This window comes from Scyliorhinus torazame, chromosome 29, assembly GCF_047496885.1.
Source record: "Scyliorhinus torazame isolate Kashiwa2021f chromosome 29, sScyTor2.1, whole genome shotgun sequence".
Taxonomy (NCBI): domain Eukaryota; kingdom Metazoa; phylum Chordata; class Chondrichthyes; order Carcharhiniformes; family Scyliorhinidae; genus Scyliorhinus; species Scyliorhinus torazame.
Window position 1 is genome coordinate 7410179 of NC_092735.1, and position 22963 is coordinate 7433141.

The 22963-nt window shown below is 49.4% G+C and overlaps 1 protein-coding gene across 1 annotated transcript in view; it reads left to right on the plus strand.

Moving 5' to 3' along the window:
* Positions 1-22963, plus strand: part of st13 (ST13 Hsp70 interacting protein) — a 54194-nt gene that overhangs the window by 26152 nt on the left and 5079 nt on the right. Inside the window, exons 2-9 of the mRNA XM_072492016.1 lie at positions 1306-1363; positions 4381-4453; positions 7337-7407; positions 8933-8999; positions 11198-11282; positions 14763-14873; positions 18775-18877; positions 22427-22543. Of these exons, the coding sequence (XP_072348117.1) occupies positions 1306-1363; positions 4381-4453; positions 7337-7407; positions 8933-8999; positions 11198-11282; positions 14763-14873; positions 18775-18877; positions 22427-22543 (685 nt within the window). The remainder of the gene's footprint in view (positions 1-1305; positions 1364-4380; positions 4454-7336; positions 7408-8932; positions 9000-11197; positions 11283-14762; positions 14874-18774; positions 18878-22426; positions 22544-22963) is intronic.

Consider the following 22963-nt stretch of genomic DNA (forward strand, 5'->3'; position numbering starts at 1 on the left):
CTGTCTCTCTCTGACCCCCGTGACCTCACCCGCCCTGTCTGTCTCTGACCCCCGTGACCTCACCCGCCCTGTCTCTCTCTCTAACCCCCGTGACCTCACCCGCCCTGTCTCTCTCTCTAACCCCCGTGACCTCACCTGCCCTGTCTCTCTCTGACCCCCGTGACCTCACCCGCCCTGTCTCTCTCTGACCCCCGTGACCTCCCCCACCCTGTCTCTCTCTGACCCCGTGACCTCACCCGCCCTGTCTCTGACCCATGTGACCTCACCCACCCTGTCTCTCTCTGACCCCCGTGACCTCACCCGCCCTGTCTCTCTAACCACTGTGACCTCACCCACCCTGTCTCTGACCCCCGTGACCTCACCCACCCTGTCTCTCTCTGACCCCCGTGACCTCGCCCGCCCTGTCTCTCTAACCACTGTGACCTCACCCGCCCTGTCTCTCTCTGACCCCCGTGACCTCACCCGCCCTGTGTCTCTCTGACCCCCGTGACCTCCCCCACCCTGTCTCTCTCTGACCCCGTGACCTCACCCGCCCTGTCTCTGACCCCCGTGACCTCACCCACCCTGTCTCTCTCTGACCCCCGTGACCTCACCCACCCTGTCTCTCTCTGACCCCTGTGACCTCACCCACCCTGTCTCTCTCTGACCCCCGTGACCTCACCCGCCCTGTCTCTCTAACCACTGTGACCTCACCCACCCTGTCTCTCTCTGACCCCCGTGACCTCACCCACCCTGTCTCTCTCTGACCCCTGTGACCTCGCCCGCCCTATCCCTGGAACCTCCTCCAGCCCCACAATCACCCACGTACTCTGGGTTCCTTCAACTCTGGCTTCTTGTGCTTTTGTAATTCCTGTTGCCTCTCCTATGGTGGGCGTGTCCTCCGCTGTCTCGATCCTGAGCGCTCAAAATCTCACCGCCTCTAAGAAGCTCTTTCAAACCCTTGACCGAACTGTTGGTCATCTTTCCTGATGTCTCCATGTGCAGTTTGGAGGCAGATTGTGACTGACTGCAGCAAGCCCTGTGCGATGTCAAAGTCACTGTATGAATGCAGAAATAAACCATCCTGTTACTGAGTTAATTCCAAATGACTTCAATGGGGTAATTGGTTTGTTCCTAAATCTGTTTGTGAGTGATTGTGTTGAGGGTGCGACAGCCACAGCTCCTGTCCACATTCCCCAGAAGACCCGACTTATTCAGACAAGGATTTTGAGGCCAACTTAAAAGTTTGCTCAGCAGTGACTCTGACTCGTCTGTTCAGTAACAATGGCAGCTTTCTAAAACAACAACTCTGCTTTTTCTTTACAGTATGGGAGCAACCGTCCCACCGCCAGCGGAACACCCCAAATTTCCAGAGTCACCGAAGGTACGCCTTTGCATTGAGTAATGTTTTACAGTCAGCAGCAGTTGAGGTAACCCGGGTGACCTGCATGCGTTCCCAGTAAGAATTTCCCCAAGATTCTCCCACCTCCGAAGTGGCGAATTGGCATGGGTTTTTAAAACACAAATTAAGAGTACCCGATTTTAATTCTGTCACAGGGTGTGGACATCGCTGGCCATCTCAAATTGCCCTTGAACCAAGTGGCTTGCCAGCTCACTTCAGAGGGCAGCTATACTCGCGTGTAGACCAGACTGGGTCAGGACTTACTGCCCGAAATACTAGCTTTTTATTCCAGATTTATTAATTGGAATTTGAACTCCTCCAGCTGCTGTGGTGGGATTTGAACCCGTGTCCCCATTGGCCTGGGCCTCTGGATTGTTAGTCCAGTGACATCGCCACTACACCACCACCTTCCCCGATGGATACCATGATTCCCAAAGACAGGCTGGATGGCACGGTGGGTGAATTCCTGCCCGCCATTGTCCATAGCAGCACCTAGTGTCTGGAAATCCTTCTAGCCAGCCTCCTGTACAGCGTATAGAAACTGTTTTTCAAACAGACCCTGCCATATACCCTTTTTATAATTTATTTTAAGGGGAATGGAATGTAAGATTTGTATTCTATCTCGGATGATGTACTGTTGGGTGGTCAAGCAATGGACCATCAGTACATCTGTCTCGAGAGCTGAGCGCTGAATGATCAAATTTCATTTCATTTGTCTATTCTGTTTTCTCTCCTTTTTTTTTTTAAACTTTAGAGTACCCAATTCATTTTTTCCAATTAAGGGGCAATTTAGCTGTTCAATCCACCTACCCTGCACAATGGGTTGTGGGGGCGAAACCCACGCAAACAAGGGGAGAATGTGCAAACTCCACACGGACAGTGACCCAGAGCTGGGATCGAACCTGGCACCGTGAGGCAGCAGGGCTAACCACTGCTCCACCGTGCTGCCTTGAATTCTTTTATAATCTGTATCTTGTACTTTATTTTTATAACCCTTAGCCCCTCGTGTAATATTTCCATATCGTTGCTGTACTCCCAGTGGGGAGGCAGAATTTTCTTGGGTTAACCAGTTGGGCGGCACGGTGGGGCAGTGGTTAGCACTGCTGCCGCACGGTGCCGAGGACCCGGCCCTGGCTCACTGTCCGTGTGGGGTTTGCACATTCTCCCCGTGTCTGCGTGGGTCTCACCCCCACAGCCCAAAAAGATGTGCAGGGTAGGGGGATTGGCCACGCTAAATTGCCCCTTAATTGGAAAAAAAAAAAATTGGGTACTTTTTTTTTAAACCTTTGGAGTGTCTGAATTTTCATAGAATCAAGCAGCACACAGAAGGAGGCCATTCTGCCCTTTGTGTGGGTTCCTTTGAAAGATCTAACCAATTAGACCCACGTCCTGCCCTTTCTCCGTACTCCAGCTTGTTTTTTCCTTTCAAAATACGTATCCAGCTCCTGTTTGAAAGTTGCTGCTGTCCAGTTGTGCAGCAAGGTTAGGATGCATTTCTCCAGATGGAAAACAGGAGAGAGAGAGAGAGAGAGAGGACACTAGCAGGAGGCCAAACTCTAAACCACGTGTCTCGTGCTTGGGGTAGAAGTGACATTGGTGGGCTGGAACCAGCGTGAACATCGGCTGTTCAGGTTCTCAGACAGATTGCGCGAACGCACCAGGAGCTATTGATGGGAGGACGAGGCGCCGGGAGGTGTTGCCGTGGGAATGAAGGGCCAGGTCGGGTGCAGAGTCGATCATGGGATTGAGAGACGGTGAAGGTGAACATCACCGTGAGATCCAGAAGCTTCAAAAAGCAACACAGCAGCAGTAGAGGATGGACTATAAGCTAGGCAAAGTTTCTTGAAAATGTTAAACAACAGAGCAGCAGATCAGACAGGCGCCTTGCAGTGTCACCCAGCGCAGGACCATTGGCGAGGGGCCAACAGAAATCCAGCAAATTGGAAGCCAGAATTTTTTTAAAGGCCCTGTGCTCACTGAAATATCAGTTTGTGTTTGAACATCGCCCAGGGTGAGGTAAAGTGTCATTTTCAATTAAAGCATTTTCACACTTGGGAGAGTTAGTCCATCGGTGAGCACTGCGCATATTTGGCAGTGAATTGGTCTTAAGAATGGGATGGCTGGAGTGGAAAATGTTCTTGAGTTTGGAGTTGGAAGTGTTTCATTGGGACAAAGTAGTGTCTGCTTTGGTGGTGGAGATGTCACAGTCACAACTTGGGAGTCCAGTTGCTGTGGCAACCTGCACTTTTCCGGAGTTAGTAGTCCGGAGCTATGGATAGCAATGGCTGAGGCTCCAACGACCTGGAATCTCTCCCACTCTTACCGCCTGCTGCTGGCATAGAGCCGTATAGCACTGAGACGACCCTTCAGCTCAGCCTGCCTGCGCTAGTCAAAAGCAACCACCGAACCATGCGCTGGAAGGATTTTGCAGGTTAATTCTCAACCTGTTTGGCTGCGCTATAAACGCACTTTCCTTCGACATCAAGTCCTGGGGTGGGTCTCCATAGAACCATAGAATTCCTACAGTGCAGAAGAGGGCCATTCGGCCCATGGAATCTGCACTGACCCTCGGATAGAACACCCTGCCTAGTTCACCCCCACCACCCCTTTGGACACTAAGGGGCATTAGCAATCCACCTAGCCCCCACACCTTTTGGATTGTGGGAGGAAACCGGAGCACCCGGAGGAAACCCATCAGACGCGGGGAGAACATGCAGACGCCACACAAACAGTAACCCAAGGCTCCCGGGTTCCTGGGAGTCAACCGTGCTAACCACTGTGCCACCATGTGACTCAAACCCGTAGCTACTGGCCCAGAGGCAGGAACGCTACCCACTGGCCCTCCAAAGTGCCTACTTTACTCTGCATTAATTTTACAGCAATAGGTGCCAAAAGTGACACATGTTCCATTCCCCAGTGCCGTAAGTTCTCTAGTTGTTGTGGGCGTGTTTCTGTGATGTTTGGGTGAGTAGCGAAATAAATAACTTCCATTTCTCCAGAAAGCAAACACAGACGAGAAGACAGAGGTTCCAATTCCCGAGCCAGCCACCGAGAGTGAAGAGAGTGAACTGGGTGAGTCCAGAGAACCTGTTCTAGCTGAGGCACGTTTAATACTTCCTGCTGACCCCCTCGATTTAAAGAGGGAGAAGTGGATCAAGTAATTTAACAGAAGGTGGGTTTTTGGGACTTCTGTCGCCTGGGTACCCCAATCTCCTGCAGAAGTGAATGTGATAAAGGACGTGGAGGGGATTGGAAAATATATTCCTGAATAGAACAGTGAATCAAAGTTATTGAGGCAAATTAGACCCATGATTTGCAGTCTCTTTTTTAAAAAAAAACTATTTTTATTCATGTTTTGGGTATTTCACCATTTTAAACACACAACATAGCAAAGAAAAAACACTAACCCCCCTCCCTCCATTAACCTCAACCAAACGCCCCACAGCTCCTTGAGCTTCAGTGCAGACAACCCCCATCTCTTGTGAAACCCCCTCGCTCGCCCCCTCAAAGCACATATCACCTTTTCCAGATTCAAAAACTCCACGAGATCCCCCAGCCACGCCGAGGATGGAGAAGCTGACCTCCACCCCAGCAGGACCCGCCTGTGAGCGATCAGCGAGGCGAAGGCTAAAACGTCTGGCCCCCTCCTCTCCAGCCCAGCAGCCCCAGCAAGCCCAACACCCTGAATATGGCCCCCCGGGGGACTGGGCTCTATGTCCACGTGCCAGATCGGCAGCGTGGTGCTGCAAAATGGCCCCTCCCACACCGTTCACAAATATCCTCCACACCTTCAAACAACCCGCTTATCCTCGACTTGGTCAGGTGCGCTTTATCTACCACTTCAGCTGTAGCAACCCCAGCCTCCCACACCAGGTTGAGGCGTTCGCCCTCAGCAACACCTCACACCACAACCCCTCCTCCATCCCCAGTTCCTCCTCCCACTTGGCCGTAACCCCCTCCAGAGATGCCAGATCCTCCTCAAAAATCCTCCCATAGATGGCCAAAATGAGCCCCCCGCCTCCTGCTCCATCACCGACAGCACCCCCTCCACCGTACCACCAGAAAAGTCGGGGGAACCTTTTTTGCGAAATCCCGCACCTGCATGTACCTCAGAACCACCTTTCTTGAAATAAGTCCTTTATTTCCATCACCCCTTGCTCCGCCCATCCCTGAAACCTCGCCCCCAGTCTCGCAGGCTCTAACCCATGGTCCTTCAGGTGAGCATCAACTTCGACTCCACCCCTAACCTAAAGTGCTGCCGAAATTGCCTCCATATTTTCGAGGTGGCCACTACCACCGGATTCCCCGAATATTTCCCTGGGACAAACGGAAGTGGCAGCGTTGCCAGTGCCTGCAACCCCCTCCCCTTACAGGACCCTGCCTCCATCCTCACCCACAAAGCCTCCCTACCCCAACCCCACACCTTGTCTGCGGTTTCCGCCCAATAATAATGCATCAGGTTTGGAAGGCCAGACCCCCTCACTGCCACCCGCTCTGAAACATCCCAATCCTTTCCACCGTACGTACCCACACAAATGACAAAATCAACCGTTCCACCCCCATAAAAAATGTTATTCGGTAAAAAGACCAGTAGGCACTGAAATAAAAATAAAAACCGCCTGCACCCAACCTGCCAACGATAGGGGGAGGGCTGTCGGGATTGAAGATCATCAGCATACAGGCACACCCAATGCCCCACACAACCCCCCCCCCCCCAAATCCCCTTCCGTTTATCTGAGCACTTCAACGCTATGGCCAAGGGCTCTATCGCCAGCACAAACCGGAGGGGGGACATCGGTCACCCCTGCCTCATTCCCCAATGTAACGGAAAGTGCCCCGAGTTCCCCTCGTTCATGCACACACTCAACCTTCGGTTCCTCGTACAGCAGTTTAGCCCCTGCCACAAACTCAGACCCAATCCCAAACCTCTCCAATACCGCAAATAAATAGCTTCACTCCACACGGTCAAACACCTTCTCCACATCCAGCAACACCCCCGGCTCCCTCTCTCCTGTCGGAGAGAGCTCCACATTAAACAGATGTCGCACATTCACCGACAGCTGCCTGCCCTTTAGGAACCTGGTCTGACCCTCCCCAATCACCTTCGGGAGGCACTCCTCCAACCAAAGCGCCAACACCGTAGCCAAAATCTTGGCATCAGCATTCAGCAGAGATATTGGCCTGTACCACCCACACTCCACCGGGTCCTTGTCCTTTTTTAGCAGCACTGAAATCAATGCGTGTCTCCTACTTTAGTACACTCCAACCACCACCAAAACTCCCTCATGTCTGACTCATCCTCCGGAGGCTCCGACCTGTACAATGTTTTATAAAACTCCTCGAATGCCTTATTCACCTGCTCCGGTGCCACCACCAACTCCCCTGCCCTCTCCCTCTCCCGAATAATCTCTCTCGCAGCCGCCTGCCGGTGGTGCTGGCCTGTGAGCGAGCGAATGGCCTTCTCCCCATACCCGCACACAGCTCCCTTCGCCCGCCTCAACTATCGAACTGCCTTTCCTGTGGATGGAAGGGCAAACCTTTCCTGTAATTCCTTTCCCCTTACACCCATCCAGGTGAACGGGTCGCTGTACTGCGACAGTGCCTCCTCCACCCCCTTCAACACCTCCTTCCTCTCCCGCCACCACTTCCGGCGGGCGCAGCCCCACCCGGCGAACTTGCTTCTTCCATCTTTCCTCCCACTGAACTCGCCGGCGGACTCCCACTCGCACGCTTTCTTCCCGGGTTCTTTTTCTGGGATTTCAACGTCCTTTGGTTGCTGCAACTTTTCTAGCAGTCGCGCGTATAAAATTCTCTCCACAACCTGGGCGAAAGGGATAAAAAAAAAAAACCTGAAAGTTCCCAGCAGGAGCCATCAACGTGTCGCCACCGGAGGCAAGGTTCGCAGGGACACCTGGTTTCTGCTGTGTTTGAATGAAGATGTGGTTTGTTCTTCAGAGATCGATAATGAGGGTGTGATTGAGCCAGATACTGAAGAACCTCAGGAAATGGGAGATGAAAGCCTTGAGGTAAATAGTTTTTCCCTTGCTCTCCCTCCCTCACAGCAGTCACTTGTGTACTAGAGTTTGTCAATGAACTATCCTCGCCTGCGACCCGCAGGCTCACTTAGTTAATATTGTTGGGCTGTAATTAGGAACTCTGCATGATTTCAGAGAGTCCAAAGGTATGCGGGTTGGGTGGATTGCCCATGATAAATTGCCCCTTAGTGCCCAAACATTAGGTTATGGGGGGTTGGACGGGGGAGTGGACGTGGGTAGAGTGCTCATTTGAAGGGTGGGTGCAGACTCGATGGGCCGAATGGCCCCCTGCACTGTAGGGATTGAATGATTTACACTTTCTACATTCAACAGCTTTAAGTATCCTTTGTGTAATGGGAGTTTTGTTTAAAAAAAACTTTATTGAACACGGCATGCTTTAACAAGAATCCATGCTGACTATCCTTGATGAACCCATGCATTTTCAAATGCTTACTAATATATTTTGCATTATGGGTTTATGCCAAGGTTAAAGGTGACCAAGGAGGATAAACCCACACTGGGCCCTGGTTCCATGGAGGTTGCGCTGGGCTGCGGGTTGCGCTGGGCTGCGGGGTTGCGCTGGGCTGCGGGGTTGCGCTGGGCTGCGGGGTTGCGCTGGGCTGCGGGGTTGCGCTGGGCTGCGGGGTTGCGCTGGGCTGCGGGGTTGCGCTGGGCTGCGGGGTTGCGCTGGGCTGCGGGGTTGCGCTGGGCTGCGGGGTTGCGCTGGGCTGCGGGGTTGCGCTGGGCTGCGGGGTTGCGCTGGGCTGCGGGGTTGCGCTGGGCTGCGGGGTTGCGCTGGGCTGCGGGGTTGCGCTGGGCTGCGGGGTTGCGCTGGGCTGCGGGGTTGCGCTGGGCTGCGGGGTTGCGCTGGGCTGCGGGGTTGCGCTGGGCTGCGGGGTTGCGCTGGGCTGCGGGGTTGCGCTGGGCTGCGGGGTTGCGCTGGGCTGCGGGGTTGCGCTGGGCTGCGGGGTTGCGCTGGGCTGCGGGGTTGCGCTGGGCTGCGGGGTTGCGCTGGGCTGCGGGGTTGCGCTGGGCTGCGGGGTTGCGCTGGGCTGCGGGGTTGCGCTGGGCTGCGGGGTTGCGCTGGGCTGCGGGGTTGCGCTGGGCTGCGGGGTTGCGCTGGGCTGCGGGGTTGCGCTGGGCTGCGGGGTTGCGCTGGGCTGCGGGGTTGCGCTGGGCTGCGGGGTTGCGCTGGGCTGCGGGGTTGCGCTGGGCTGCGGGGTTGCGCTGGGCTGCGGGGTTGCGCTGGGCTGCGGGGTTGCGCTGGGCTGCGGGGTTGGGCTGGGCTGGGCTGCGGGGCTGGGCTGGGCTGGGCTGCGGGGCTGGGCTGGGCTGGGCTGCGGGGCTGGGCTGGGCTGGATGACGCTCTGGAGGCTCACCTGTTTGGAAATTCGTTTAGCTAGAGAATAGACAGTAACCAGTTGTAAGGGGACATCACAACTATCATTTAATAATGAGGCAGATTTTGCTGTTGCTAACAGGCTAAGTTGACATTCCTTGTATTGTCCGACTTTAGGTTTCGGAGGAATCGATGGACCAGGCCGAAGAGAAGAAAATGGAAGCCATGAATGCATTGAGTGAAGGTGGGTGTGAAATGGGCCAAAATGTTTTTGGTAGGGAAGGGTCTGTGCTTCGCAAATGGAGAACGTGAAAGTGAGAATATCTCATTGCAGTCTGCAGGGCAACAACCATTTCACCAGCACTCTGTCTGGGTCAAGAAATTTGCTGAATTCCTTATTGGTTGTTAGTCAAGGCCATTTGACCAGGAGTTTAACCCCCTCTGCTCCATTTCTGGAGGTGGAATTTAGTTCCAACGGTGAAGGTAGCCCTCGAGTACTGCATTCAGAGTGGCAGCAGCTTGTTCGTAGACTCCCGACAGTGCAGAAGGAGGCCATTCAGCCCATCGAGTCTGCATCGACCTTCAGAAAGAGGACTCAATCTACCCAGGCCCACTGACCTGCCCACCCCACCCTAACCCCGTCACTAAACCTGCACATTCCTGGACACCTAAGGGGCAATTTAGCGTGGCCAATCCACCTAACCCGCCCATCTTTCGCCTGTGAGAAGGAACCCGAGCACCTGGAGGAAACCCATCCATTCGGAGAATGTGCAAACTCCACGCAGACGGTCACCCAAGGCTGGAATTGAACCCGGGTCCCTGGCACTGAGGCAGCTGTGCTAACCACTGTGCTGCCACGCAGCCCACAAGTCCCCTTGTGTCTGCTTGTAGTCTCGACCCCAAATTCTGCCTACCGCCAATAACCGTTGACCCCCTCGTTAGTCAAGAATCGATCTACCTGTGCCGTATAAATTAATTGACTGCCTCCATCACTCTCTGGAGAAGGGGGCTCTAAAGATTCACAACCCTTGGAGAGAAAATATGTCGTCCCGTCTCCGGATTATTTTTAAACTGTGTCCCCCTCGTTCTCGTGTCTTCCACAAGGAGAAACATCCCCATAGCAACTCCCCTGTCAAACCCCCTCAGGATCTGATGTGTGTCAATAAGATCACCTTTCCAATCTTGTAAACCCCAATGGATACCGGCCTAGTCTGTCCCACCTTTCTTCGTGAGCTAACCACCCCCTGTTCCCACCTAACCCTGTACTAGATTGACTCCTGGATGAGAGGGTTGTTCTATGAGGAGAGATTGAGTGGAATGGACCTTTCTATGAGGAGAGATTGAGTGGAATGGACCTTTCTATGAGGAGAGATTGAGTGGAATGGACCTATCTGTGTTTCGAAGACTAAGATATTATCTATTTGAATCTTACAAAAACATTTTGAGGGATTGAGGAGTTCGGTGCTGAAAGCTCGCAAGTTATAATCTCAGGGTCAGGAGCTGTTCATTTGGGACTTGGATGAGAAGTATTCAGAAGTTAGTGAATCTTCAGAATTCACTTCCAGACTCCTTCGCTTAATTATAATAACGACTGAGATGGACAGATTTTTGGACACTAAGGGAATGAAAGGACGTGGGAATAGAGTGGGAAGTGGAGTTGATCTGTGCATGTTTATCATTGATTATCATAGAATTTACAGTGCAGAAGGAGGCCATTCGGCCCATAGTGTCTGCACCAGCTCTTGGAAAGAGCACCCTACCCAAGTCAACACCTCCACCCTATCCCCATAACCCAGTAACCCCACCCAACACTAAGGGCAATTTTGGACACTTAAGGGCAGTTTATCACGGCCAATCCACCTAACCTGCACATCTTTGGACATGTTGGAGCAAGCTCAGGCCTACTTCTGTTGTTTTTCTTAGGGATGGCCTCTAGTTTTGATCTTCTCCACAATTGGATACACACTCTGTCAACAATCAGAAAGATCTTTATTGGATCATTCCTCAGGACCTCTTCTTTTCTTTTTTTAAAAAGAGGAGAGAGTCCAGATTGTTCATCCTCCTGATGGGTATATCTCGTAGTTGTGGTATTATTCTTGTTAATCTTTTTGGCGACCTCTGCAGGGCATGTTTCTTGAATGCTCCACATCCTCAGCTACTGGACTGCTTGCCGCAATAATTCTCCGCTAACCAACTTACTAAACACAACTAATTTGTGTGAAAAAATAAACCAAAAAGAAAATGCTGGAAAATCTCAGCAGGTCTGGCAGCATCTGTAGGGAGAGAAAAGAGCTGACGTTTCGAGTCCAGATGATCCTTTGTCAAAGAAATAACTTGTGTGTCCGTCCATAGATGGGGAATGAAACTGGCCGGGAACTTCCTGCCTCCTTGCTTTTGTAGATCCTGGACTCTGTCTCTAAACCTTTTCTTTTCTCGATGCAGGGAATTTTGAGATGGCGGTGGAACACTTTACAGAGGCCATTAAGTTGAACCCACGCCTGGCTGTTCTCTATGCTAAGCGAGCCAGGTAAGGATGTTGAAGGAGGGCACAGGGTCCTTGTGAAAATGGGCCAGTGGTTTACTGTGGGCGGCTGCAGCTTTTTAGCATTCCCTCCGATAGCTGCTGCGGGACGGGGTGAGGCCCCAGATATCAATTGGGGAGCTGAATGGAACAAGACGCCATCTCACTAGTGGCAGGAAAGATACGGAATATTACCTCTATGGGTTTTGTTCAGAGGTGTATGTTTGAGGCGAAGAATCGCAGTCCCTACCCTGGGGGATTGGGTTGCTGAAATCTCAAAGTGCAAATGGAATGCCTGAGGCTCTAAGAGGGCGTCTATTCTGTGAGAGAGCGGAGTTCAGGACCTAAGAGGAAGAATAGAACATCTTGAATTTTCTACATTTGTTAGGGATGGCCTTGAGTTCCTGCTTTTCTTTTCCTTTCCTTTTTTATAAATTTAGAGTGCCCAATTCATTTTTTCCAATTAAGGGGCAATTTAGCGCGGCCAATCCACCTACCCTGTGCATCTTTGGGTTGTGGGGGGCGAAACCCACGCAGACACGGGGAGAATGTGCAAACTCCACATGGACAGTGACCCAGAGCCAGGATCGAACCTGGGACCTCGGCGCCGTGAGGCTGCGGTGCTAACCACTGCGCCACCCTGCTGCCCCGAGTTCCTGCTTTTCTACCAGGTGTAAAGAAACCTTGTCATTTAGGGGAGTTGTTTTGTTGGGAGCAGCTAGACTAAAATGGGCTCCTTTCTTCTTCTCCCCCCCCCCCCCCCCCCTTCTGCTTTTGTCTCTTATGTTTTTGTGTAATGAAATGCTGAGAAATGTCAACCTAGAAGTGTCCTTTTAACCCCTTTTAAACAATGGAGCAGGAGCAAGATTCTTTTTTAAAGGGATGGGTTCATGGACATTTTGGTCTGGTGTAAGTCTGGAAGCTTTTGGTGATGTCACCCTATTGTCATTCTGTTGGTAAATGATGTTGGCTATTTAAATTATTAAGTATTAGATGGTGGGGGGGGGCAAACAGGTTTGAGTAAATGATTCTGAAATAAAAAGTTTAAATGCACTCAGCTGATGCCAATGTCCCCCGTACACAGTAAAGCTCCAGTGTAACTGAAAGGGAAAAGGCATCAAAGTTTTAAGCAGGTTGAGTTTTTGTTATATTTTTTGACAGTTTTTCACAGTCCATGAACATTCGAAATAGGAACAAATGTAGGCCATTCGGCCCCTCGAGCCTGCAACCCTTACAGTCACTAAGATCATTCGGTAAGATTTTGCATTCCACATTCCCATCTACCTCGGGTAAACTTCGATTCACAGGGACCCGGGTTCGATTCCGGCCTTGGGTGACTGTGTGGAGTTTGCACGTTCTCCCCGTGTCTGCATGGGTTTCCTCCGGATGCTCCGGTTTCCCCCCTCCGTCCAAAAATGTGCAGGTTAGGTGAATTGGCTGAAGAAATTTCTCCTCATCTCTATCTGAATGGACGATCCTTTAAAACAAAGTTCTAGAGTTCCATTTCGGGTTCTAGAGTTTCCTACCACTGGAAACCGCTCCTCATACGACAAGCTCTTCATTCCAGGCATCGTTCTTGTGAACCTCCTCTGGATCCTTTCCAAGGCCAGCACATCCTTCCTTAGATACAGGGCCCCAAAACTGCTCACAATACTCCAAATGGGGTCTGACCAGAGCCATATACGACCTCAGAAGCACATCCCTGCTCTGGTATTCTAGTCCTCTCAACGTGAATGCTAACATGGCCTTCCTTTTAAAAAAAATTTAGAGTACCCAATTCAAGGGGCAATTTAGCGTGGCCAATCCAACTGGCTGCACATCTTTTGGGTTGTGGGGGCGAAACCCACGCAAACATGGGGAGAATGTGCAACCTCCACACGGACAGTGACCCGGAGCCGGGATCGAACCTGGGACCTCAACGCTGTGAGGTGGCAGTGCTAACCACTGTGCCACCGTGCTGCCCACTGCATTTGTCTTCCTAACTGCCTCCTGAACCAGTACGTTAACTGTAAGAGAATCTTGAACTAGGCCTCCTAAGTCCCCTTGTCCTTCTGATTTATTAAACCTTTTCTAATCCATGCCGTCATTCTTCCTACCAAAGCCTCAGACTTTTCCACATTGTATTGCATCTGCCACTTCTTTGCCCACCCTCCTTGCCTGTCCCAAGTCCTTCTGCAGCCCCCCTGCTTACTCAACAGTACCTGTCCCTCTGTATATCTTTACCAGCTTAACAATAAAAGAAAATACTTTATCAACTTCTAACTGATACCTTCTCAATCTCCAATCAAGCAAAACTCATCATAGATCAAAAACTACTTTGAAATAAAGTTAGAAAACACAGGATTACTTGCTGGCCTCTGGATAAATAGTTCCTTGAGAGACTGCTTGAGGAGAAAGTGAGAGCCTGCAGCTCCCTGACAGTTTAATTCTGAGTCTGGCAGCCTTCTGCAAATGCTGCTGTTCAGCTCTCAGCTTCCAGAAACTAACTAAATTAAAACTGACTGCTACATACGTGGCTCCTCCCATTACTTACATCATCTTTATTCCACTCCAATCCCATGACCTACTTAAGTTTAAATACACTGTCTCTAATTACACCCCAGAAATCATAACAAAAACCCATTAGGCCTCTCCTTGTAAGCATAAACATGAATGGAAAGAATGATGATCTGACTTTGCGACATCTTAATTACACCTTTTGCAGTCACAAAGTCTGTCTGTCTTTTTAACCAAGATTTTAAAAAAGAATACGGCAGCATATACACCCTAACTCAGGCGTTTGAAACCATTACTTCACCAAAAACATATAGTACAATATATATACCAATTTCTTACATTCATCACACCCTTGTGTGGAGTGCTCCATAGCTCTTAAGTCTCTGAATATTTTCTAATGTTGCCAAATGTTTCTTCTGTTTTCTTCTCAATGCTGTGTGAAATTGGAGTGCAAGTAGTCAGCAGGAGCTTGAACACCATCCTGTTTTTCCCAGTAGCGGTCACTGGATAGCAATCAGGCCCTAGGATTTATTTCTCCCCCCCCCCCCAATAACTTAAGGGACTAGGCCAGTTTATAAACATCCTGAACGCTGTCTTAGCTAAGATTACCCAACTCAGCATGGGTTTGACATTGGCTGGTCAGTATAAATCTTTTTTTCTTTTTAAAATAATAACTTTAGAGTACCCAATTCTTTTATTCCAATTTAAGGGGCAATTTAGCATGGCCAGTGGACCGGGATCGAACCCGGGTCCTCGGTGTCGTGAGGCAGCAGTGCCAACCGCTGCGCCACTGTGCCGCCCCTAGGTCAGTATAAATCTGTGTCTTTTCTCCATCAGATCACTGGGGAGGTACTAAGAGTTTATTCCAAACAGAAAAATCTGAGCAGGAGGGTGCCTTTATCCTGTGACAGCACAAGGTTGCCCCGTGTTTTATTCCTTCTAACCACATAATGAGCAGTGCACCTTTCTCACACGTTCCTCTCTCCACAGCGTCTATGTGAAAATGCAGAAACCCAATGCAGCCATTCGGGATTGTGACAAAGCGATCAGCATCAACCCGGACTCGGCACAGCCTTACAAGTGGAGGGGGAAAGCACACAGGTGAGGGAGGAAAGAAGGTGCTGATATTGCAACGAAAGGGTCAGAGGCTCGTTTACGGCAGATAAAAAGAGACGTGAATGGCATTGTGGGGCCAGAGAGCAAATGAGACAATTGTTGGTACAGTAACGTTCAGAAGGCGATCCTGCAGCTGTCGCTGGTCAATCATGCTTCTTAATCCAGCGTTGTGTCCCCTCTGATTCAACAGCGACAGGAAGACGTGAATTTATATAATAACCTTTCACATGTCAGGACATTTTCAAAGTGTTTTACAGCCAGTGAAATACAAAGAAAATTACAGCACAGGAACAGGCCCTTCGGCCCTCCCAGCCTGCGCCGATCCAGATCCTTTATCTAAAACTGTCTTCTATTTTCCAAGGATCTACTTCCCTCTGTTCCCCGCCCGTTCATATATCTGTCGAGATGCATCTTAAATGATGCTATCGTGCCCGCCTCTACCACCTCCGCTGGCAAAGCGTTCCAGGCACCCACCACCCTCTGCGTAAAAAAACTTTCCACGCACATCTCCCTTAAACTTTCCCCCTCTCACCTTGAAATCGTGACCCCTTGTAATTGACACCCCCACTCTTGGAAAAAGCTTGTTGCTATCCACCCTGTCCATACCTCTCATAATTTTGTAGACCTCAATCAGGTCTCCCCTCAACCTCCGTCTTTCCAACGAAAACAATCCTAATCTACTCAACCTTTCTTCTTAGCTAGCACCCTCCATACCAGGCAACATCCTGGTGAACCTCCTCTGCACCCTCTCTAAAGCATCCACAACCTTCTGGTAATGTGGCGACCAGAACTGCACGCAGTATTCCAAATGTGGCCCAACCAAAGTCCTATACAACTGTAACATGACCTGCCGACTCTTGTACTCAATACCCCGTACGATGAAGGCAAGCATGCTGTATGCCTTCTTGACCACTCTATCGACCTGCGTTGCCACCTTCAGGGTACAATGGACCTGAACTCCCAGATCTCTCTGTACATCAATTTTCCCCAGGACCCTTCCATTGACCGTATAGTCCGCTCTTGAATTAGTTCTTCCAAAATGCATCACCTCGCATTTGTCTGGATTGAACTCCATCTGCCATTTCTCTGCTCAACTCTCCAATCTATCTATATTTTGCTGTATACTCTGACAGTCCTCCTCGCTATCTGCAACTCCACCAATCTTAGCATCATCTGCAAACTTGCTAATCAGACCACCTATACCTTCGTCCAGATCATTTATGTATATCACAAACAACAGTGGTCCGAGCACGGATCCCTGTGGAACACCACTAGTCACCTTTCTCCATTTTGAGACACTCCCTTCCACCACTACTCTCTGTCTCCTGTTGCCCAGCCAGTTCTTTATCCATCTAGCTAGTACACCCTGAACCCCATACAACCTCACTTTTTCCATCAACCTGCCATGGGAAACTTTATCAAACGCCTTACTGAAGTCCATGTGTATGACATTTACAGCCATTCCCTCATCAATTAACTTTGTCACTTCCTCAAAGAATTCTATTAGGTTTGTAAGACATGACCTTCCCTGCACAAAACCATGCTGCCTATCACTGATAAGTCTATTTTCTTCCAAATGTGAATAGATCCTATCCCTCAGTATCTTCTCCAACAGTTTGCCTACCACTGACGTCAAGCTCACAGGTCTATAGTTCCTTGGTTTATCCCTGCTACCCTTCTTAAACAGAGGGACAACATTAGCAATTCTCCAGTCCTCCGAGACCTCACCCGTGCGCAAGGATGCTGCAAAGATATCTGTTAAGGCCCCAGCTATTTCGTCCCTCGCTTTCCCCAGTAACCTGGGATAGATCCCATCTGGACCTGGGGACTTGTCCATCTTAATGCCTTTTAGAATACCCAAAACTTCCCCCTTCCTTATGCCGACTTGACCTAGAGTATTTAAACATCCATCCCTAGCCTCACCATCCGTCATGTCCCTCTCCTTGGTGAATACGTTGCAAAGTACTCATTAAGAATCTCACCCATTTCCTCTGACTCCACGCATAAATTCCCTCTTTTGTCTTTGAGTGGGCCAATCCTTTCTCTAGTTACCCTCTTGCTCCTTATATACGAATAAAAGGCTTTGGGATTTTCCTTAATCCTGTTAGCCAAAGATATTTCATGACCCCTTTTAGCCCTCTTTAGTGCGCGTTTGAGATTTGTCCTACTTTCCCGATATTCCTCCAAACCAAGTCTCAGTAATACCAATAACATCATATTCCCAGGTACTAATCCAAGCCCTAAGTTCATCTGCCTTACCTGCTACACTTCTCGCATTAAAACAAATGCACATCAGACCACCTGTCCTTTTGCGTTCATCATCTCTTCCCTGTCTACTCTTCCCCTTAGTCACATTGAGTTTATTATCTAGTACCTTACTGGCTTTAGTTGCTGCCTCTTTACTGACCTCAAACTTCCTAATCTGGTTCCCAACCCCCTGCCACATTAGTTTAAAACCTCCCCAACAGTGTTAGCAAAAGCACCCCCTAGGACATTGGTTCCAGTGCTGCCCAGGTGTAGACCATCCGATTTGTAATGGTCCCACCGCCCCCAGAACTGGTTCCAATGTCCCAAAAATCTGAACCCCTCCCTCCTGCACCATCTCTCAAGCCACGTATTCATTCTGACTATTCTTGAATTTCTACTCTGACTGTCTCATGGCACTGGTAGCAATCCTTAGATTACTACCTTTGAGGTCCTACTTTTTAACTTATCTCCTAACTCCCTAAATTCTGATTGTAGGACCTCATCCCGTTTTTTACCTATATCGTTGGTGCCTATATGCACCACGACAACTGCCTGTTCTCCCTCCCCCTTCAATATGTCCTGCAGTCGATCTGAGACATCCCTGACCCGTGCACCTGGGAGGCAACATACCATTCGGGAGTCTCATTTTCGACCACAGAAACGCCTGTCTACTCCCCTTACGATTGAATCCCCTATGACTATAGCCCTAGTCTTTTTCCCGCCCTTCTGTGCTGCAGAGCCAGCCACAGTGCCATGAACTACTGCCTTCCCCTGGTGAGTCATCTCCCCCAACCGTATCCAAAACGGTACACCTGTTTTGGAGGGAGATGACCGCAAGAGACACCTGCACTGCCTTCCTGCTCTTTCTCTGCATAGGAAGGCAGATTATTATTTGAATGGGTGTAAATTGAGAGGCGGATACTCAGCGGGAACTTGGTGTCCTCGTGCATCAGTCGCTGAAAGTAAGTGCCCAGGTACAGCCGGCAGTAAAGAAGGCAAATGGTATGTTGGCCTTCATAGCGAGAGGAATGGAGTATCGGAATAGAGATGTTTCACTGAGATTGTATCGGGCATTGGTGAGGCCACACCTGGAGTATTGTGGGCAGTTTTGGTCTCCTGATCTGAGGAAGGATGTTCTTGCTATGGAGGGAGAGCAGCGAAGGTTTACCCGGCTGATTCCTGGGATGGCGGGACTGACGTATGTGGAGAGACTAAATCGGTTAGGATTATATTCATTGGCGTTTAGAAGAGTGAGAAGGGACCTCATAGAAACTTACAAAATTCTAACAGGATCAGACAGGGTAGATTCAGAAAGAATGTTCCCAATGGTGGGAGATGCCAGAACTAGGGGTCAAAGATTGAGGATAAGGGGGTAAACCTTTTAGGACTGAGGTGAGGAGAAATTTCTTCACCGTGAGAGCGGTGATCAGGGAAGGCGGGATCAGGGTATTGAATTTGATGATCAGCCACAATTATAATGAATGGCCGAGCAGGCTCGATGGGTCGAATGGCCTCCTCCTTCGATTTTCTATGTATCTAGTCCTCGTTAGCAACGTGAGACCAAGTCTGTTCTAGTAACAGTTATGAGTTTAAAGTGTGCAATTGTAAACCTTACTGTTATCATGATTCTATCAAACAGGTTGCTCGGTCACTGGGAGGAAGCCGCAGTGGACCTGGCTACAGCCTGTAAACTGGATTACGATGACGATACCAGCTCCGCACTGAAGGAGGTGCAACCCAGAGTAAGTACTGGTCACTGTTTGATGTCTACATTTTGCTTGGACTGGAGAATAGTAAATCTATAATCTATGCATTTCTAGAGCATGTCTCATATCTTCAGGACGTCCCAAAGCATTTTACGTCCGTTGAGTTACTTTGCAATGGAGTCGCTCTTGTCGGCCAATTAGATTGATGTTGAGCTCTTGGCCAAGTTGCTACAAGGATTCATGGGTGTGGAATTGGTTTCTCCGATGTCGTTTTCAGATGAACTTTTCCACAAAGAAACATTGTACGGGAAGAGAACATAGAGTACAGCACAGTACAGGCCCTTCAGCCCACAATGTTGTGCCAACCATTTATCCTAATCTAAGATCAACCTAACCTACACCCCTTCAATTTACTGCTGTCCATGCGCCTGTCTAGGAGTCGCTTAAATGTCCCTAATGACTCTGACTCCACCACCTCTGCTGGCAGTGCATTCCACACACCCACCACTCTGTGTAAAGAACCTACCCCTGACATCTCCCCTATACCTTCCTCCAATCACCTTAAAATTATGTCCCCTCGTGACAGCCATTTCCACCCTGGGGAAAAGTCTCTGGCTATCCACTCTATCCATGCCTCTCATCACCTTGTACACCTCTATCAAGTCACCTCTCTTCCTTCTTCGCTCCAGTGAGAAAAGCCCTAGCTCCCTCAACCTTTCTTCATAAGCCACGCCCTCCAGTCCAGGCAGCATCCTGGTAAATCTCCTCTGCACCCTCTCCAAAGCATCCACATCCTTCCTATAATGAGGCGACCAGAACTGGACACAATATTCCAAGTGTGGTCTAACTGGAGTTTTATAAAGCTGCAGCAAAACCTCGCGGCTCTGAACTCAATCCCCCTGTTAATGAAAGCCAACACACCATACGCCTTCTTAACTCTATCAACCTGGGTGGCAACTTTGAGGGATCTATGTACGTGGACCCCAAGATCCCTCTGTTCCTCCACACTTCCAAGAATCCTGCCTTTAACCCTGTATTCAGCATTCAAATTCGACCTTCCAACATGAATCACTTCACATTTATCAAGGTTGAACTCCATCTGTCACTTCTCAGCCCAGCTCTGCATCCTGTCAATGTCCTGTTGTAACCTGCAACAACCCTCAACACTATCTACAACTCCACCAACCTCCGTGTCATCGGCAAACTTACTAACCCCCCTTCCACTTCCTCATCTAAGTCATTTATAAAAACCACAAAGCGCAGAGGTCCTAGAACAGATCCTTGCGGGACACCACTGGTCACCGACCTCCAGGCGGAATACTTTCCATCCACTACCACTCGCTGTCTTCTTTCTGCCAGCCAATTCTGTATCCAGACAGCCAAATTTCCTGTATCCCATGCACCCTTACACTCTGAATGAGCCTACCATGGGGAACCTTATCAAATGCCTTACTGAAATCCATATACACCACATCCACTGCCCGACCTTCATCAATGTGTCTCGTCACATCCTCAAAGAATTCAATGAATGAAATGAAATGAAAATCGCTTATTGTCACGAGTAGGCTTCAATGAAGTTACTGTGAAAAGCCCCTAGTTGCCACATTCCGGCACCTGTTCGGGGAGGCTGGTACGGGAATCGAACTGTGCTGCTGGCCTGCCTTGGTCTGCTTTAAAAGCCAGCGATTTAGCCCAGTGAGCTAAACCAGCCCAATGAGGCTTGCGAGGCATGACCTGCCCCTCACAAAACCATGCTAACTATCTTTAATCAAACTATGTTTTTCTAAATAATCATAAATCCTATCTCTCAGGATCCTTTCCAATATTTTGCTCACCATGACGTACGACTGATGGGTCTGTAATTCCCAGGGATTTCCCTATTCCATTTCTTGAACAGGGGAGCAACATTCGCCTCCCTCCAATCATCCGGTACCACTCCAGTGGAGAGCGAGGACGCAAAGATCATCGCCAACGGAGGAGACCGTGGAGCATGTTTATGTTGTCTGTCCTAGGCTGCAACTCCCTTTTTGTTTTCTTGACAGCGTTGTTGTTGGCCAAACTTGCCATTTATAGGTCCAGGCGAGGGGGTCGTCCAGCCAGGCTCTGCCCATTTTTCGCGGCCGGGTGTCCCTGGAGCGGGAGCATGCGGTGTCCACGGGCACACTCGAGGCGTTCCGTGCTCGGTGGGCACCGCAGGGGTTGGATTGTCTTATCCACCCCGATTCTCACACTTTAATTTGACGGGTTTTTTATAAGCTTTTGTTTCCTTTCTCATTCTTTCTGGGCTGTGCTCCACTCGTTTTGGGGCACTCCCCTCTTTTCTTTTATCCAACAGTTACCTATGCTTTTTTGTTTGGTTGTCACACCCAGCATCACGCCAGTGGCGAATGCTGGCTTAACTCCTGTACGTGTAGATAAATGTACAGGTCATCAATTCACAAAAAAACAAAAATAATAAAAAAAAGTCAAAACACAGAAACATAAATATTTTTTTTCTTTTTAAAATTAGAGTATTAAGACTATATAAAAGGGCTAAACCAAACAGCAACTTTTAAGTTAATTAACTAAATAAAAGAAAGACTAGACTTTAGATAAAAATGAACCCTTAATATCCCTCAGTCACCAAACTCTCACTATAGCACTCAAATGCACCCAAATTCAGCACTCCGTGCAAACCAGCTTTTTGCAGAGCTTTTTGAAAATCTCGCTCCTGTTTACAAATCACTCCTCGGCCGCCTCTCTCCCTATCTCTGCAAACTCCTCCAGTTCTGGCTTCTTTCGCAACCCCATTGTTGATCGCTCCCATCGTCGGTGGCCGTGCCTTCAGCTGCCACAGCCCCAACAGCGAATCCTCTCCCGAAACCTTTCCCTCTACTGTTGGGACACTCATTCGCCCTCCAAACTTTCCTCCTTATTTCCCATGATTACTCCTTAATGGTGCCTCTGAAGCGCTGTGAGGTGATAAAAGGTGCGATCTAAGTTGTGTGTTATTCATGTGATGCTAGAAATGCGAAACCGGTGAGTGGACTTCGCAATCTTCAGCGGCGAAGAGTGCCGTTGCTGTTTAAGACGCTGACATTTGTACATTTTCTTTCTATCGCTGGTGCTGATTCGTTCCCAAATATCTAATTATTTCACATTACTACACGCCAGTCCAGGAAAGCAAAATAAAACACCATGAACGGGAGAGGAGGCTGAAAGGGCCGAATGGCCTTCTCCGGTGTTTCTCTGTGCAACTGTCGCGTCCCCCAGCAATTTCAATCACTTGGTGAATTTCCCCTTTTTCCTAAACCTCTAAAATCTTTGGATATCCAAACTCTTATCATCGATTGCTGTTTGTGGAGAGAGTTTCCAACTCTGACTACCCTGTGCGTAAATGTGATTCCTAACTTCGTCTGAAGATCGGGTGAGGATCCTACAACAATCTGTCACCCATTTAAAATGGAAATCCTGTAGACGTGGCCTGTCGCCGATCGACAATGATTCTGGCTGTTTGCGTGAACCTTAGCCGCCACAGGTTGTCGGGGATGATTTTAGTCGTCATAAGGGAGGGGCGTGTGTTAAATATTTCAACATTATTTTTAGGCTCAAAAGATTATAGAACACAGAAGAAAATATGAAAGAAAGCGCGAGGAGAAAGCGATCCAAGAACGAATAGAACGTGCCAAAAAAGCGAAAGAGGAACATGAGAAAGCACGCAAGGTAAATGGCCAAGTGATAGAAATCATCGTCTGGGTACAAGTTGAACTTGGGACAAGAGTGAATGCTTCCCGGTCAACCCCCCAGGGAGGAGAGCCCAACTGGGGATGCTCCTTATCGAAGGGTCAGGGAGACCCACAACTGGGCCTCACTTCGTAAATTAAATGACACTAATCTGGTTGATGGTGTCAAGTCAGACTTAGAGGTGGGATAACCCCCCCCCCCCCCCCAACACTGTTTTTTGCCGGCCAGGGTTCAGACTATTAAACTGAACTCCTGAGATTTCTATTTCTTTTCCAATGTCTCCCCATCTTTCTCCCCAAGTTCTTTTTTGTCAAAGTCAATAAATTAATGCCCTCCTTTATTTGGGTGGGTAAGACTCCAAGGATCCATGGGGCTTTGCTCCAAAGAGATAGCCATCAG